Source organism: Phacochoerus africanus, chromosome 14 (genome assembly GCF_016906955.1).
Source record: "Phacochoerus africanus isolate WHEZ1 chromosome 14, ROS_Pafr_v1, whole genome shotgun sequence".
Lineage (NCBI taxonomy): Eukaryota > Metazoa > Chordata > Mammalia > Artiodactyla > Suidae > Phacochoerus > Phacochoerus africanus.
This window is the reverse complement of record NC_062557.1, coordinates 1,007,247-1,024,564: the sequence shown is the minus strand read 5'-3', so window position 1 is coordinate 1,024,564 and position 17,318 is coordinate 1,007,247. Positions and strand designations below refer to the sequence as shown.

The 17,318-nt window shown below is 62.6% G+C and overlaps 2 protein-coding genes across 6 annotated transcripts; both read right to left on the bottom strand.

The window, feature by feature from the left end:
- Window positions 1-270: 270 nt before the first annotated feature.
- On the bottom strand, window positions 271-6,217 carry SIRT7 (sirtuin 7). Of its 2 annotated transcripts, none has more exons than XM_047757734.1 (10): window positions 6,087-6,217; window positions 5,879-6,016; window positions 5,693-5,797; window positions 3,731-3,801; window positions 3,555-3,627; window positions 2,909-3,007; window positions 2,601-2,837; window positions 2,375-2,455; window positions 2,090-2,196; window positions 271-952 (listed from the first exon to the last, which is right to left on the bottom strand). In XM_047757734.1, the coding sequence occupies exons 1-10, from the start codon at window positions 6,177-6,179 to the stop codon at window positions 754-756; spliced, it is 1,203 nt and encodes a 400-aa protein (XP_047613690.1). In that variant the 5' UTR covers window positions 6,180-6,217; the 3' UTR covers window positions 271-753. The 2 variants fall into 2 exon arrangements, with proteins under 2 accessions (XP_047613690.1, XP_047613691.1); XM_047757735.1 differs by lacking the exon at window positions 271-952 and adding an exon at window positions 959-1,637.
- An 86-nt stretch (window positions 6,218-6,303) lies between these two features.
- Window positions 6,304-15,449, bottom strand: MAFG (MAF bZIP transcription factor G). 4 transcript variants are annotated; one of them, XM_047757572.1, is made up of 3 exons: window positions 15,246-15,449; window positions 11,209-11,272; window positions 6,304-11,114 (listed from the first exon to the last, which is right to left on the bottom strand). In XM_047757572.1, the coding sequence occupies exons 2-3, from the start codon at window positions 11,242-11,244 to the stop codon at window positions 10,662-10,664; spliced, it is 489 nt and encodes a 162-aa protein (XP_047613528.1). In that variant the 5' UTR covers window positions 11,245-11,272; window positions 15,246-15,449; the 3' UTR covers window positions 6,304-10,661. The 4 variants fall into 4 exon arrangements, with proteins under 4 accessions (XP_047613528.1, XP_047613531.1, XP_047613530.1 ...); XM_047757575.1 differs by having other exon boundaries at window positions 15,250-15,268; XM_047757574.1 differs by lacking the exon at window positions 15,246-15,449 and adding an exon at window positions 13,483-13,646.
- Window positions 15,450-17,318: the final 1,869 nt, after the last annotated feature.

Genomic DNA, 17,318 nt, shown 5'->3' with positions numbered 1-17,318 from the left:
CCGCGTGCGAAGCCCCGCCCCTCACCCCCCGCGCGCGACCCACGGCGGCCCCGCCCCCCGCCCAGGAGGGGTGCGTCCAGGTCCCCTGAGACCCCGCCCCTCCGCGCCAGGCCAATGGCGCGCGCGCACCGTCGCTCAGCTCCCGCCCCGCGGAGGGGCGGGGCAGGACCACGTGGGGCGCATCCACCCGCTCCCCCTCCCCGGGAGCCCCGCCAGGCGTCCGCGCGCGTTAGCAGCTTGAGAAGGGCAGTCACTCGGTAACACGGGGAAGACAGTGCAGAGATGTTTAATAATAAAAAGGTCTGCTGAGCGCCAAGGCTCAAAACCATCCCTTTGCAGCATACCCAATACAGAAAAAGGCTTCCATGAATTTAACATTCTCGGTAAGAAGTAGTAGAAATAGGGTCGAGGCCCCTGAGACTAGCCTGATGAATGAGGTAAGGCAGCGTGTGCTTCCTCTTGGCCGGCCAGGCGTGCAATAACCCGAGTTCTGTTCTCACAGAAGACGTGGCTGCCCCCTCTTCGGGAAGAGGCTGCGCGGGCCGAGGGTCTTCCACTATTGGCCCGCGCGGGCGGCAGCCGCAGCAGTGCAAGGAGGCTCCCCCCGGGACAAAGGGCTAAACACGTCAGGGTGAGAATGTCATCCCCAGAGCATTCTCGGGGGCAGTCCTGGCCTCCATGGTGCCACCTGCCCCTGCACGAGAGTCCCGGCTGTCTGCAAAGTGCCGTCATTGTTCTCGGTCAAGCACCAGCTCACGTCACTTTCTTCCTTTTGGTTCGCTTGGTGCAGCCCCTGCCAAACCAGCCACCCAGGGCGGGGGCCGAGCTACGGGGCGCGCCCCTGTCCTCAGGCCCAGGCTCCTCTCGGCTCCTGCACAGAGACTTGCGACTGTGGCTGCCTTCTTCACCCGCACGCAGGGGAGTCGCCAGGGAGAAGATGGGGTCCTGCCACCTACAGAAAGGGAAAGCTGGGTCACGTGTCCCTGGGAGCCCCTCACGGTCGCAACCCGCCCCAGGACGAGGAAGCTGACTGAGGTGGCCCTGCGCCCCTCCCGTGTCTTAACGGTGACTGGGCTTGGCCTCGCAGTAGCTCCAGAACATCTGCAAGGGGGGGGGCGAGGTCCCCTCGGAGCTCAAAGGCCAGCAGCACCCAGACTAGCCCAGCCTCCGCAGAAGTGAGTCCTCCCCGGCGATCCAGGGGGCCGCGCACATGTGGGATGGGGCGGCAGCGGCGGCGGCCTCTCGAGGGGTGCGGCTCTAGACAACTCTGGGCCCCGCCTGTCACTTGTACGGCCAGGGGCAGGTGGACCAGACCCTCTTCCCCTTCCCAGCCCGCAAGACTTGATGGGAGGGAAGCTGACTAGGGAGGCGCCGCCTAAACACGACACCGCGGAGAGATCATGTGTCTGACTGAGATGTAGAAGCACACGTTATAAACTAAAGATACAGAGACGCACTGATAAAGAAAATGAGCTAAGTCAATGTGGAAAAGAAAACGAAGGCACAGTACACGATAGGCCCACATTACAGAACACCACAAACATAACATACAAGAATTGCCAGGCCCAGAAGGTGAAGGGATCCTTAATTCTTGAACCCTTTCATTAAAAGAAGTAATTGATTTCCCCTATAAGACCCTGAAAATTCACAGAGAAAGAAAGTGTAAACTTTTTTACTCAACACACACACACGCACCACGTCTAAATATTGCAAATTCTGAATTAAGGCACAGTTTGCTTAAGCTCCCCCAAAGTACGCCAGCTCCCCAAGCCAAGTGCACCCAGATCCTGACGAGCAGAGCTGCTGAGAGCACGTCCCTTCAAGGCACCTTCCCGTCCAGGCCACCTGAGGTGAAGGGGCCATCCAGGCACACCCTGGCAGATGCCCTCTCCCCGCAGGAAACCAACCACACCAGCCAGGGCACCTCAGCAATGCCAGGCCAGGCCCTGCAGAGGCCACCACACTGCAGTCACGCCTGAGACGCCATCCACAACACCTCAGAGCTTTCTCCACGCTCAGCTCACGCAAGACGACAAGACAGCCCGTCCACACCGGGGCAGGGGAGGGGGCTGGGCCCGCGGCCCCTCACCTGCTGTAGGGGGGGATCTCCAGGCCCAGCTCGTCCATGAGCAGCCGCATGACGTCGTCACACTTCCCGTGCAGCTTCAGGGCCGCCCAGTCATCCTTCGGGGTCCACTGGGGACAGGAGGGGGTGAGTGAGCACGGCAGCGGGCGCCCTCCCGCCGGCCTGCCGGCCTCCGCTCAGCCAGAATGCCGTGGCATGCGAGACTGGCACGTAAAAGCCCCCGGGATCCCGGCTTTCCCGTTCTAAGGCCCAGGGCACGGGCGGCAGCCCTGCAGGTTCGCCAGTTACCTGCAAGTTGACAATGTAGAGCTTGGGCCGCCGGCTGGGGGGCTTGGCCATGCACCAGAGGCGTGGGTACTTCTTTAGAACCTGCGGGAATGGACGGACGGACGGACAGACCACACGCACACACCAGGGAACGAGGCTACAGGAAGCCGGGGGCAAAGCCTGCACCCGCCAGCCCGTCGCGAGCCGGCTCACCTGTCCCGTCCCGTCCACGGTGCCCCGGATGTACCTTTAAGCTGGAACCTAAACACAGGATGGTGTCCGCTCTGCTGGCAGCCTGGGTGGCCGCCTCCCAGTTCAGAGGCTGCCCCAGCGTCCCCCTCTCCCCAAAGTGCACGATGGTGTCCCGGAGCTGGGCCCCGCACGCGTGGCAGGCGCGGCCCGTCTGGTGTCGGTGCAGGGCCGTGCGCTCGGTCACGTCGAACACCCTCACGTACTCCCTGTTGGGGACGCAGGCCGTGCAGACCTGAGGGAGGAGCGCACCGTGAGCCCGCAGCCCCGGCCCGCCCGGGCCCCGCGTCCCAGAGGGCCGCTCACTTCGATGTACATGTTCCCGTGGAGCTCGGACATGGCGGCGCGGGGCAGCCCGCTCCGCAGGTGGAGCCCGTCGCAGTTCTGAGAGACCACGTGCTGCACCTGCCGGGGACGGGGAGACAGGGCGCGGTCAGCTCGCGGCCGGAGGGGCCGAGCATCCCGGGCACACCCGGAGCCACAGGCTGGTCCCGGCAGGACGCAGGAGGCTCCTGGGGGCAGCAACTCAGAAGCACTAGGAGCCTCCTCCTGGCCGGGAAGGGGCTCAGGGCCCAGCCCGACGCCCGCCTGGCTCCTTGTGCTTCTGGGCCTTGAAGGCCCAGAAGGATCGACACCTGCCCTGCGACATCCACGGAGTCAACCCTCCAAGAATCAAAAGTATTCCACAAAAGGAGAACCCAGAAAGTTCCAAAACGCCAAAATGGAGTTTGTCACATGCGGGCAGATAGCTGCACAGCCCTGCCGTTGTTTTTGGTGGTACAAGCGAGCTGAAAGCGACGGGAGGTCTACGGGGGGGGGGGGGGTGGCTGTGGCTCACACACAAACACTGGGCTGATTTCTACAGGGGCCGTGAGCGGCCTCGGCCTCCGGTATCCGAGGCGGAGCCCCAGGGCCGACCGGACACAAGCTCGCCGCCGCCCTGGGCTCTTACCAGCTTCTGCTCGTGTAAGCGGGCGATGCTCATGTGGGTGAGAGTCGGCTCGGCCTCACTCAGGTCGGCAGCACTGCCGGGTGGAAGGGAGGCGGAGGTGAGGGGACCGGGCAGGGCAGGGCAGGTCCACGCTGCCCCTGCTCAACCAGGTGGGAAGGCTGCGCCAGGCTGCTTACCTAACGCTTCTTCCTTTCTGAAGCAGCGTCCACACTCCGTTAGGGCCCCGGTAGTCTGGGATAGAGGCCGCCTGCACGTCCGGAAAGAAGACAGGCCCAGTGAAGGGGCATCACTGTAGGCGCTGGCAGAATCCCCAAGAATCTTCCCCAGCACGTCCCGGGACTGGCCTCCATTCATTCCAGGGGCTCGGCGTTTCCCAGTCTAACTGGTCGCCCAGAGGGAGCACCCCCCCGACTCCTTCCCTCTGCCTGGACCCCTGCACCCAACCAGTCCGGCTCATCCTTCTGGGATCCAGAGAGCCTCGCTAGCGTGGAGCAGGACTGGTCAGGCTCATCGGGGTGTTGTCTGCTCCAGGCCCAGCCAGTGCTCAGCAAATGGTGAGGCCCTAAGCGGAACGCACCTCCTCCAAGGCCTTACAACCGGACGCTGTGGGGGGTTCCTGTCCTGCCTTCAAAAGACAGGCCGACCTCTTCAGGTGACAGAAACATGACTGAATTCCCCAAGTTCCCAATTCAGCCAGAAAGAACCGCCCCGAGAGAAGGAGACAAAAACTTCGCCAGGACCAAGACGTCTGGCGTCTCCCAGGCCGGGAGGGCGCCCCCTTCCGGGGAGCACTGACTCCTCTCTGCTGCTTAAGCTCAGGAACATGCCCGCCCCGACCAGTGGTTCCGTCTCACCCTGAACAGGGGAGCCTCAAACAGTAACACTCAGAGCCAATTCCTGAATGGCACGTGGCTTCCGCAGCTGCTTACAGTTCTTTGAAAGTGAAATGACAGCTTTTACGGAATCTCGTGATGGGAGTTCACGGGTGCCAGGGCTCCAGAGGTTTGCTAAGCAAGTGACGTACCTCACACACCCTCGTTACTGGGCCTCTTCAGTCAACCCTGTTTGCAGTGTCTTACCCCCGAAGCGTCTAGAAAATCTTTCCCACCATTCAAGCCCAGACTCGGTGCTGCCTTCCACGGAAAACCAACCAGATGGGTCTCCCAACTCTGAGACCTCAGAGGGGATACTTGAATTTTTCTTTTTGTTTTCAACCGCACCCGAGGCACATGGACGTTCCCCAGCCAGGGACTCAATATCAGCCAGAGCTGCGACTCAGGCCGCAGCTTCAGCAATGCCAAATCCTGCAGCAACTGCGCTGGGCTGGGGTTCAAACCAGCGCCTCCGCAGAGCCAAGCCGGATCATTAACCCACTGCGCCACAGCAGGAACTCCGGCGCTGGGATTTCTATTCTGGTGCCCTAGCGCGGCCAGCCCCACATTACAAGTATCTGTCAACATGGCTTCCGAGCATCACCTGGCAGTGCTGGGCGTCTTGAAGACAAAAATCCCTGTTACTCACCTCTGCCAGGCCCACCTGTAGGTCACACTCAACCTACAGCCAGCAATCAGACTATCCACACTGTCAAAGCCGGTCACATTCCACCGCCCAGGTCGTCGCGGTACAACTTCGCAAAACAAAGCATGTCTCATCCTCACATGGTGCACCCTAACCTAACCGGTACTGACCTTTCCTCATTCAGCACACACACCGAACGGAGAGTCAGAAGAGGGTTTGGGGCTTGGCTCTCCCCACATAACCTCGGAGGGAGAATTAACCTCTGTAACTTTTGATGAGGACGCCGCAAGCACTGATCTGTCACGCCCCGATTTATCCCTCTTCCTCTCCTCTTTCTAACTGCGTGTAACACAGAGTTCAAGCGTTTGAGAACGCTTATCTACTCAGTGAAGTTCCAAGTGGAGTCATTTCAAGCTCCTCTAAGAAGGAAAGACTCTCAGAGGTGCTTTTTAAGGGGAATGTTTCGTGAATCCGTGTTGCTGCTTAGCAGTACCGTGCTCGGTGCTGGGGTCAGACATCCAGAAGGGGGCGCCCTCCGACCGCCCCCGTCCCGCTGGTCCGTGTTTCCCGAGAACCGGGAGCCGCCCCGGGGCGCGGCTGTCCCCGCCTCCCCTCCCTACCGTGCTGATCCCCGCGCCCGTGTAGACGACCAGGTGCTTGGCGTTGCGGACGGCGTCGGCCAGCTCCCGGACTTTTCTCCGCAGCTCCTCTGGGTCATCGCACACCTGCCGAGACGCCGAGGCCGGTGGTGAGGGCCCCCGGCCGGCCCGCGTCCCCGGTCGGCCCGCCCACACCCCAGGACTCGCCTCCTCCTGCCGCCGCTTCAGGCCCTCGCGCCGCCTGCTCCGGCCCTGCAGCTCGGTCACCAGGTCCTCGCTCTCGGCCAGGAGCCGGCCTTCCTCGGCGCTGCGTTCGGCCGCCGCCTTCCTCAGGATGCGCGACACCTGCGGGCGCAGGGCAGGCGGTGAGGGTGGCGCGGGGCGGAGATGCGGCGCGGGGCGGGCGGCGGCGTACCTGGCGGAGGCGCTCCCGCTGCTGCTCCTCCCGCAGCCTCCGGACCCGCTCCGCCGCCTTGCGCTCCGACCGGCTTAGACCCCCGGCAGCCATCGCTCCCGGGGAGACCCGCGCTTCCGCTTCCGCCTCCCAGCGGGCCGCGCGCCGGCGCATGCGCGCGAGGCGCCGCCCCGCCCCCCGCCCCGCCCGCGCGCCGCCCCAAGGAAGCACCTGCCAGTCTGTTTAAAAGGTGTTTATTGATCATATACAAAATAAAGAAAACCTTATATATCACAAACATACACTATGTACAGCAATAAATACCCAGGGCCCGGCCCAGTGCCGCCCCTCCTGGACAATAATTTAGCAATAAATACTGCACAGGGCAGGGACGGCGCGAGGCCGCTCCGCCCCAGGTCAGCCCGGGTGCCCCAGCGAGGCCCCTCCTCACCTGGATCTTCAACAACGCCCGCCCGCCCCCCGCAGACCCCAGGGTACCCCCACCCCCTCCTGTCCGCAGCCTTCAGCAGAGCAGGCAGGGGCTGATGAACTCTGCTTGGCCCACCCTCTCTGTGTCGGGAGAGCAGCAGAGCTGGACACACTGGACAGCCCTTGTCCTGCCGCCCTAAGATGCCAGGAGAAGGCTTTCTTTACCCACTCCCGTTTGGTTAAAGGCTTCAGGGACTAGCAGATTGAGGGGATGGGGAGAAGGGTGGGGCTGGGACACGAGGCCATGAGAGGCATCTCCCTCACAACTCATCTCGGACAGGCTCTCCTACACGCCAGCTCAGACTCCCGCCAAGGACACCCCGGTACCAAGGCTGCTGCTCCAGGGTGGGGTGGAAACATATGCAACTGACCCAACAGGTAGAGCACACGCTCAGGACACACAGGCCAGAGCAGGGCAGGCCATCCGTCTCCAGGGCACACCCCTGCCTCTTCCCATCTGCTCCAAAACCAGACAGCCAAGAGGAAGGTGAGAACGCGCCAAAAAGAATTATTCGGTGGCTTCTGGGGAAAAAATCGTTAATGGGTTGGTTCCTTTCACCAAACCACAGCCTAAAAAAGTAACTTACAAGATCCCAGAGCGGAAACAGTGCTGCAGGCTGTGGCTTCCAGCTGTGGACTGGAGCTTTAGCCAACTCTCGACCCCAGAGGGGGGAGGCGGCAGGGACTGCGTGGAGTTTGTCCACCTGTCCCAAAGCACGCTGCAGCTGATCAGAGCCATGGGCCTGGGCACCAACTATCAAGGCCGCTGCTGACGGTCAGGGTTGTGCCCAGACCTGAGGCACAGACCAAGAGTAGAAAAGCCTCCGGAGAGACCCGCACACAGCAGCAACCAGCCCGCCACGCAGCCGCGGAGCAGCTGCAGCTTCTTGCCCGCATAAACGCCACGCCGCCTGGAGCAGCAGCCAGGGGCCATGGGGTGGGCTCCCTGGGGCCACGCTGGGGACAGGAGAGGACCTGTTCCCCAAGGGTTCTCCTTGCAAGTCTGAGTGTCCATGTCAGGAGAAGGAAGGAGCTGGGCGAGGGCAAAAGGCGTGAAGGAAGGTGCACGATACGGCTCACTTAGCGGACAAGGTGGGGAGACTCGGCCTCGGCCAAAGCCCTCAATCGCTGCGTCAAAAAGTCGAGGAGAGAAAGAGAACACAACACGCTTACAGTAGGAAAACTGAATTAACGAGAATCAGAAAGACACAGACCAGTCACACACGGACAAAGGATTGACTGTCAAGAACCAAGGTCAGGGAGAGAAGGGGCAGAGCGGCCCCGAGGCTGGCTTGGTGGAGGCAGGATGCTCCCCGAGACCCAAGAGACAGTTGCTCCAAATTCCAAAACCTCCAAAGGAAGCAGAGCCTCCCCACCTCCAGAAGCTTCTGTGAACCAAACCAAGGACGTGCGATGTCTGGTCCCCCTACGCCCACGCCCCGACCCTCCTCTCTCCAGGTCTAGAGCCCAGCAGGGGTGCACAGAGATGGACGACCACCCGCAGGCAGGACAAGAGTGAGGCCCACCCTCGGCAAGGGAAAGCCTCTCCCCGCCCCACCCGCCCCGTCCAGCACAGGGCATGGCCTGGCCTCGCTTTAGGGATTCTTACAACGTGATTCCAGTTGGTTGCTGCTACAACCAACATGAACCACTCTTGCCCAGGCCCTCAGTAGACAAAGCCAGACTGCAGGGAGCCCAAGGAAGTCACTAAGTGATTCAGTCAACAGCCAAAACCTCCACTGCAGGCCAACCTGGGTACAGCGTGTCCAGGGCCAAGAGCAGCCCGTCCAGACGCCACAAGCTGCGAGCACATCCTTCCTCCGGTCCCACGGGCGCACTGGGTCAAACTCTGGGACGAAGAGTCTGCTGTCCACGAGGTTAAGCCCTTCCAGGCTGCATGGTTTGTCTTTCCACCAGCCCGCTTCTGTGCTTTTTCAGGGGTTCAGAGCCCCCAGACAAGCCAACCAGTGACCCCAGGAGAGGCCAAGCCCCACGTGGCCAGAGCCAGGGCAGCAGCCTCTTGGGGGCAGACGCCGCACCACCAGCGGCCCCATCACGTGCCTACGAGTGGCTGCCCGAACCACGTCTGGGAGCCTGGCTGCCTCGCCGTGGAGCCAGGATGGGGAGGCAGGCTCAGCCCAGAGAAGCACCTCCAAAGCCAAGCGGCGGATCCCTGGAAGACACAGATCCCAAAGAGGTGGAAGAAGGCCCAAAGCCGAGAGCTGCCGGCATGTTCTCGGGGAGAGGGACAGGACCTGGCCCTGGAGACCGGAGCCCTTGTCTGGCACTAGTGGGGACCCCCAGGCCCTCAGGCAAGGAGAAGGGGCTGCCCCAGGTGGGCCCCCAAACCACCTGGTTCTGCCTGGAAAGCACCGCCCCGCAGCATGGAAACAGCTCTGGGAAGAGCGGGCAGGGGCCCCTGGGGTTCCCCTGCTGAGGCTCACATGAAACCCACAGGAACACACCTCGGGTCAGCGGCTGGAGCCTGAACAGGCCGAACGGAGGCCAGAAGGAAGACAGCTTGGCCCTGACTCCGCCGACACGCACAGCGACTCCCTGATCCCCGCAAAGGCTCCACCCAGGGCCAGAGGCGGTGAGCAAGGAAGCAGCGGCGGGGGGCGGGGGGCGGCCCGGAGGGCCCCCAGTTTCAACTCCCCTGCCGCTGCATCAGCCCAAGCCCAAGACACACACGCGAAGCCAAGGGGCAGCCGGGGGGTGGGGGTGGGGGTGGGGCTGGCAGAGCCCCCGCACCTGACCCCCCTGGGGTTTGGGGTGGGCGCCAAAGCAGAAGAGGCCGGGCCCGGACTCCACGCTCCGTGCGGCAGGCGCACGCCGGCACCCCAGCCCGAGCCTGACAAGCCAGCGGAAGCCAAACCACAACCCGATCCAAAAAACGAACACGGGAGAAGAGACACAAGAAGGGACACCCACAGGTCAAAGGTCACCAGAAGCACCAGCACGTGACGCTGCACAAGACCGCACCAGGCACGCACGACACCACGGCACCGGCAGAGACGGAAGCAGGAAGGGCAGAGGAGTAAGTCACTTTCGGTACAATTGCAAGAGAGACAGCAAAGAGGACGTGTGAGGACGCGCCTTCGGGTCGCTCGCGGCTCGGCTCTTTTTTTTTTTCTTTTTTTTAAACTAAGTTTTATAAATAACGTCTGATAACTCTGTGTATATAAAAACTAAACTCCAACAGCCACAAAGACTTGTCCGTAAGTTTACAAGAAAGGGACTTTTTTTTGTTGATTTTTTTTCTCTTTTTTCTAAACTAGCAAAGTTTCTATTATGCTTTCTTCCCTTTTCCGTGCCTATGGTCAAACGTTCTGGCTTGATTTTTTTTTTTTTAAAAAGACAATTTTATAAATACTCTGCAGCTTTTTTTCTTCTGTAGCTTTTAAACATATAATTTAATAACTTCGTAAAAGGAACTTCTCTCTCTTAAATAAAGGGCTATGTAACCACACAAATAGGTCATGTAAACAGTGACAGGGGACCCACTGCAGGACACTGGACACACCCTTCACGGACGCTCACAACCAGTGATTTGGTCTTGTTCAGTGCAACGCCTCAGGCAGGCGCCCAAGGCCCCTGGCCCGCAGCCACACGACGCCCCAGGCCCCCCCCCCCAGCGCCGGCAATGGCCCCGGCTGAGAGGGACCTGCCCTGCCTGCCCCGCGGCGCGCCGTCGGGCCCCCCGGGGGCCCCCTCTGCAATGGAGAGCAGCCCCTCCTGCCCTGAAGCCCTCCCCGCTTGGGGCCACACTTGCCCCAGAGCACTGGCTCCATCTTTCGCTCCGTCCAGGCCCCCAGGCCCTCTCTGGACGCCGAGCCCACCTGCCCGAGGTACCGAGGGGGCGGGGCCGCCCACGTCACCGCCGAACTGACCAATCCCAACGTACAAAACACACGATGACAACGACGAGATCAAAGGGGCTCAGCCCGGCGCCCCTGGGCTGCAGGTTGTGCTTTGCAGGGAAGGGAGGAGGGAAGGGAGGAGGCGGAAGGCCAAGAGGAGGGAGCCGGGGAGGAGGAAGGGGACGGGGCTGCCGAATCTGCCACGCGCCTACTGGCCCCTTGCAGACCCGCCGGGCTGAGCACGTCCCTACGACCGGGCGTCCGTCTTGGACTTGACTATTGTGATGACGCTGGTGGCGGCCACCTTGCCGGGGACGAGGGGCCCCAAGCTGGCAGCAAGGGGACCCCGCGCCGGTGCCACGGGGCTTCGGGCCACCGTCCTGGCGAAGTTCTGCAGGGCCTCGTACTTGGAGCGCAGGGCGTCGAGCTCCAGCTTCATGCTGGCGTTCTCGGAGGCCAGCTTCTCCACCTCCTGCTGCAGCTCCGCCTTCTGCTTCTCCAGCTCCTCCTTCTGGGTCACCCGCTTCACGCGGCAGCTGGCGGCGTAGCCGCGGTTCTTGAGCGTGCGCCGGCGCTGCTTCAGCTGGATGATCTCCTCCTTGGACAGGCCCCGCAGGTGCTGGTTCAGCTCCCGCACGGACATGGTCACCAGCTCCTCGTCCGTCAGGCTGGTGCCATTCTCGCCTGGCTCCCGCTTCACCTGGGGAGGGCACAGCGGGCGAGGTCACAGGCCAGATGGGGGCCGCCCGCCCGGTGCCACCCCAGCCCGAGAGCGGCCCAACCTCCCTGCTCACCTTCAAGGCTTTGTTTCCTTTATTGGGGGTCGTCATAACCCGGGGGGCGCAGCAAGCAGGCACTCTGCGAGACAGGGAGCAGAGGTCAGGACCCCGGAGACCACCCGTGCCCTCCCCGGCCGCCTCTGCCCGCCCAGCCCTCAGCCTCGCCCCTTGCCTGCTCCTGCCCTCAGTACCTGGCCCCGAGAACCACCCTTCAGCCTTGGCTCGGGCTGCTCCCTGTCCACCCTGCCCCCAGGGAACCAGGTGGGAGGCCAGGAGGGCCCGAGGGGGAAGGGGAACTGAAGGCTGTCAGGGAGGCAGAGGCGAGAAAAGGGGCCAGGGGGCCAGGGGAGAGATTAGGAGGATGCGGGAGGGGCCAGCCTAGAAGGAAGCCGGGAGCTTTAAAAATAACCCCAGTGCGCCCCAGAGCACGGCTGTTCCTGGCGAGTCATGCTGACTCAGCACATCGCTCCCGCGCTCTCTCACCGGCCTGGCACTCCCCAGGCCGTCAGCCAACGCAGCCCCAGGGGCCTGGCAGCAGCCAGCTGCTGGGGCCGCGAAGGCCAGCCTGGCTAGCAGCAGCTAAGGGCTGAGGCCAGCAACCCTGCGCGTGTGTACTCCAGGGTTACACCTCCGGCCTCCGCTGCCCCTGAGCCGGCCTGGGACACAGCCCTGCAGGACAGACGGAGGCTCCCAGATGGCTCACAGGGAAGAGCAGCAAATGGGGTTGGCCAACCCACCCGACTCTGCTCCAGCACCGGTGGGAGTTCCCAACTCTCCAGGCGGCAGAGCCTCCAGCCAGAGGAGCCCTGCCCCAGGCCCTCCGCCCTCGGTCCACCTCTGCTGCTGATGGAGTAACCATCCGGTGGCTTTGGGTTGCAAGCTTTTGCGGTCCTGCCCCACCCCATCCCAGGTCTTTCACAAGTGCCTGCACAGCCCCCTCTGGGCCGGACGGTTCTCGGCTCCCTATGTGGGGGCCACACTGCTAGGGCAGGAAACAAAAACCGGAGGGTCCCTCCTTCCCCCACGCCCTGCCTCACTTTCTGCAGCCCTGCCAAGAACCTGTTCGCCCACCTAGTGCTGGGATTCCTGGCTCAGTCGGCCCCCTTGGCCCCCCACTCCCTCTGTGACTTCCAGGTTAGATGCAGGGACGTAAATGGGGGCAAACAAGGACGGCAGCGCCCTCCTGCAGAAGCCACCAGCCCTCCAGGCAACGCGGGGCGGCAGGGTGGGCTGGGAGGTGGAGGCACACGCTCACCCAGGGTAGAGACGGCTCCTCACCCGGCCCTGAGCCAGGAGGCAGCAGACGGGAGGCCAGAGGCCCCAGCCCCGCTGTCCTACCAGGGGTAGAGGAGCTGGAGGCCAGACATCCCCACACCTACGCTGGGAGCCAGGCCCGCAAGACGCAGTCAGAGGAGCTCCCCCAGCCTCCGGCCCCGGTACTGGGTCACCGCACTGGCCCTACGACTGTCAGCCTGAAGGAAAAGCCTCGGCACCAGCTTTTCTCATCCACCCCCTTCCCTCCAGACTTGAATGCTGAGCCCGAATGCTGAGCCCACGGTGACTTCCTGAAGAATCACCCAGAAAAGTGCCGAGCGTGGCGGCTGGGAACTGAAAAGTGCCTCCTCGACAGATTTCCCGGCGCAGAAGCCCTGAACTCAGCACAAGTGCAGCCAATCGCCTCCTAATCAAAGGTGTGCGCGCTCGGCTGGGGGAGGGGGTCTCGGCGAGGCCTGCCTTCCGGCCTCCTGGCTTGGTCTCCGCTACCTGGGGACTCACAGTTCCAGGACGAGACACCCTGTGGGCCTGGGTTGGGACCGAGGTCTCAGGGCACCTCTAGAAGCCGGAGGAAGGGGATTCCCCGAGGCCGTTTCAAGGAGACGCTGCCTCCCTGCAGCCCTCCTCCTGCCTCTGCTCCCCCAGAGGCTGAGCCCACTTCGGAGAGGAGGCAGGAGTGGTCCCCAGAGTGCATACCCACCAAGGTACCCAGGCCTAGCCACTCAAGCTGAGAGCCAGCCAGGAAGGAGAGAGGGCCCCATCCCCCTCCCCTGGGCTCAAACTCCAGGGCATGGACACTGGGCAGGAGGCCAGCTCGCTCCTGCTTCTCCTGTCCTACAAACCGCAGTGGCCAAACCTCCCCGGCAGGCGTGGCCCCGGTCATTCTGGCACCCCCACCCAGCCCGCTACACTCACCCTGCCCTTCGGACCCATTTCCCCCAGAAGCCCTCTGAAAAATGTCTAAAACTTCATTCCCACCAAAAGGCAAGTAGCTGAGAAGATTTAAAGAAATACCACTCTAGGAATCTGCATTTTCATAAAACTCCAGCCAAAACATCAGCTGGTGGGAGTTCCCTGGTGGTCTGGTGCTTAGCACTCGGCACTTTTACTGCTGCGGCCTGGGTTCCATCCCTTTTCTGGGAATTGAGATCCCACTTCAAGCCACTGCATGCTGTGGCCAGGAAAAAAAAAAAAAAAAAAAAGATCAGCTGGCATCTGTATGCCCAGGGCTGGGGTGAAGGGGAGCAGAAGTGATGCCTGAGGGCAACGCACAAGGTCAGCCTTACCTAGCCTTGAGCCCCTGGGCAAAAGGATCAGCTCTGGTCTAGAGGAAAGACCCCCACTCCCACCCCCGCCCCTGGAGACCAGGAACCACCCATTCACTTAGGAAGGTGGCTCAGGCCACACTACCCTCAGGCTGCCACTCCCCAGGAGTCCCCACCACCACCCCGTCAGGACCACCTTCTTTGTTAAGCTGCACAACCCTGAGCCCAGCCAGAACAATCCGGGGTGACTGGGATTCTTCAGCCCATGCCGTCCACCCCAGTCCACCTGCTGTGCCCTGAAGGCGGGTGCCCTCCAAGCTACCGCCACCCACAGCCTCGAGCCAGACCCCACGGCGGGCTGTGAAGAGAGGCAGGGCCTGCTCACCAGACACCAAGCTCCCCTGAAGTCTAAGTCCTACTGCTTCCTCTCATTGGCAATTTCCTGGTAGAGCTGCACCTACATGCCCCCTGCCCTGTCTACCTGTTACCCAGAACCCGGGTACAGGCACCCCTCTTTCTCCCACTGTCTCCCTATCTTCCCCGCCCAGAGGCTGCCCAGCCTGGCCAACCAGACCAGTCATAAGGAAAGCCGGCTTCCCAGCCCGCAAGCACGGCCCCCCTAAGCTCCTCCCTCTTCTCACTCAGAGAACTATTTCCCAGTTTGGGGAACTGTCCCAGACGCGGGTCAGGGACCAGCAGCCTGAGAAAAGCCTGCCCGGAGGGGATGGACGGACCAGGGTCTTCACCCTCTACCCCAGAATAATAAGAATAGCGGCCCCTCCATTTACTCCTCACCCCCCAAACCTTCAACACGCACATCAGCCCGAACTTAAGCAGGTGCCCCAGCCTGGGGCCTGGCCCCTTCCCACTCCCTGGTTTAGCTCTCACCTCTCGCTTCCAGCCTCTCGAGCCCCTCGCTCAAATCCCCCCAGGCATCAGGACAAGCATCGAGTGACCTCATGCTGATGACTCAGCAAGTCTCCCTCTGGGCTCTGGCACGAGTGTGACAGAGCGAAGTCGGCGCGGGGAGGGTCTTCCTAGCCACCCCCCACGTGCCGCCCCCTTCCCCCCGGCCTCCAAGGACCCCCGCGTCCGAGAGGCGTTAACACAGACACCTGATGAATCAGCAGCTCAGGCTGGAACGGCCAGGCTCTTCCGCGGAGCCCTGGGCTCCCCGATCGACCCCACCCTTTCCTCCCGCCACCCCGGCCGCCCCTCCCTCCAGGACGCCCCGGCCCAGCAAGCCAGCCCGCGCAAGCCCCGCCCCGCCCCTGTGGGCCCCCCCGCGCCCACCCGAGCACCCCAGGCGCAAGGGCAGGAAGCCGCTTCTGACTAGTGGGGAAATCGAGGCACGGGCCGCCAGCAGGGCGCGGGGCAGAGCCGAAGCTCGGAGCGTCCGGCCCGCGCCGCCCCGGACGCCCGAAGGAGCCGAGGCCCCGCGGACGCCCGCCCTCGGCCCGGGGCCCCCAGCCGCCCCGCGCCCTGCCCCGGCCCGGCCGCCGCCGCACTCACCCACCACACTGCGGGCCCGGCGGGCCGAGGCTGGGGCGGGGCGGGGCGGGCACTCCGAGGCCGCGCGGGAGTGGGCCGCGCGGGGGCTCCGGGCCCGGGGTAGGGGCTCGCCGCCTGCGCGGGCCGGTCCGAGCGCGCTTGGAAGGCCGGGCCGGACCAGGCTCGGGGCTCGGGATCCGCCGCCGCCGCCGCCGCCGCCGCCGCCGCCGCTCCTCAGACGTCACATGATGTTTGGTCACGTGGGCTCCATTCATGAAGCGGCGACGCGACCGGCTGGGGCTTAAAGGGGAAGGCGCGGCGGCGGCGACGGCGGCGGCGGGCGGCAGAGCGCGCCGGAACTGCGCCTGCGCGCCGGGCGCCGTCGCCCTGGCAACGCGCGCCGCGCCCGATGGGTGAGGTCTCGCGGGACTGGCCCGGGCGCGCGCTCCCTGTCCGGCCACGCCCCCTTTGAGGCGGGGCCTCGGGGTCCTCCTCGGAAGCTCTCCTGAGGCTTGTGCGCGGACGTTGCAAAGGCCACGTGTCCGGTTTTCTGTTGCGGATCCGAGGTCCCTACGCATTATGGAGAAGATCCTCATGGTGTTTCTGTTACTCCCCGGCAGGCTCTGCATGCCTTGCCTCCGTAATTGCGGAGCGGGCCTCAGCCTTGCCAGGAACAGCTGTCTGGTTCACAGGAGACCCACAGGCTCAGGGAGGCGAAGGGTTTGTCCGAAGCTCAAGGCCGCCTCCAAGGCTTCTGAGTAGTGTGGTCTGTCTTCACCCAGCATCCCGAGACCTCACATGAGGGACCGGGCTCAGGCGGCTCCTAGAACCCGTCTGGCTCAGAGTGGGTGCGGTGAATGTGGGCATCAGTAAACATCTGTTGAATTCATAGTTGATGTAGGAGGTGCGCCTTTCCTTTCTGTTTCACCAGCGTCTGCCCCGAGCTTAGGTCCCCGTCCATGTCTGTTTCTACACTTTCTGTAAGGACTTCTCACTGCTGTTCAAAATCCCCAGAGAAAGAGGTCTGGAGAGGAAGAAGGGAAACTGAAGGGACCCAATTCTACTTCCAAATTCTGGAAGTCTCTTCTCAGGTGTGAGGTCAGGAAGGGTCGCCCCCCCCCCCCCAGACAGGTCAGTTAGATCAGATGAGCTGAAAGAGGGAGGAGCCAGGGATGAGGGCAGGATCCTTATGGGAATTCAGTGCCACTGAAGGAACGACAAAGGCCACCCAGGTGGCCCCTAGAGCCTTGGAGCATCAAGATGTCAGAAACCCTCCCTGCCAGACTCCAGTAGCTTCCCCCTGAATCCCAAAGCACTGTCACCTTTTGCTTGGCAGGGCTGCATGTAGTGGTCTTATCATCTGGACTCTTGAGGACAGGGTGTGTCCTCCAGCACGGAGCCAGTCTCAGGGCCCTCAATTCGAGGTACTAAACCACAAAGACTTGCCCCTGAGGGCTAGAAAGAGTTCCCGTTGGCTCAGTCTCCTCTGGTGTCAGTCATCACCAGCTGCCAGCTCCTTCTCCTGGCCCCACTCAGCAGGCACGTGGCATCTGAACTGTCCTGCTATGATGAGCACACAGTCCATGCAGCAGGGCTTTGGCGGGCCACATGGGGCTATGGCAGTTTCCGTCTGTTAACCTCCTGCCACCCTACTTGAGCAGGGACTCGTGACATCGTGAAACCCTGATGCCCAGGTGATTGGCGCTGGGGCTGGTGGATGCTCACCAATAACCATCACCCCGGTGCCAGACTCCTCCATCCTCCCAGGCTGGAGTTGGCTGCCATTTATGGGCGGGAGGTGACCAAGAGGCCAACTTTTTTAAGATAGGACCACACCTGCGGCATATGGAGGTTCCCAGGCTAGGCGTTGAATCCAAGCTGTAGCTGCTGGCCTACACCACAGCCACAGCAACGCAGGATCCGAGCCACATCTGCAACCTACGCCAAAGCCTGCAGCCATGCCAGATCCTCATCCACTGGGCGAGGACAGGGATTGAACCCAAATTCTCATGGAGACTATGTTGGGTACTTAGCCCATCGAGTGACAGGGAGAACTCCAAAAGCAGGATTTTTTTTTGTGTGTGTCTTTTTGCC

Excerpts from the sequence above, each read along its gene's own strand:
- SIRT7 (XM_047757734.1), bottom strand. The coding sequence starts at position 6,179 with ATGGCTGCCGGGGGTCTAAGCCGGTCGGAGCGCAAGGCGGCGGAGCGG. Across the intron at positions 2,838-2,908 it reads ACGGGAACATGTACATCGAA|GTCTGCACGGCCTGCGTCCC; the intron begins GTGAGCGGCCCT and ends CTCCTCCCTCAG. Across the intron at positions 2,197-2,374 it reads TCTACATTGTCAACTTGCAG|TGGACCCCGAAGGATGACTG; the intron begins GTAACTGGCGAA and ends TCCTGTCCCCAG.
- MAFG (XM_047757572.1), bottom strand. The coding sequence starts at position 11,244 with ATGACGACCCCCAATAAAGGAAACAAAGCCTTGAAG. Across the intron at positions 11,115-11,208 it reads AAGGAAACAAAGCCTTGAAG|GTGAAGCGGGAGCCAGGCGA; the intron begins GTGAGCAGGGAG and ends TGCCCTCCCCAG.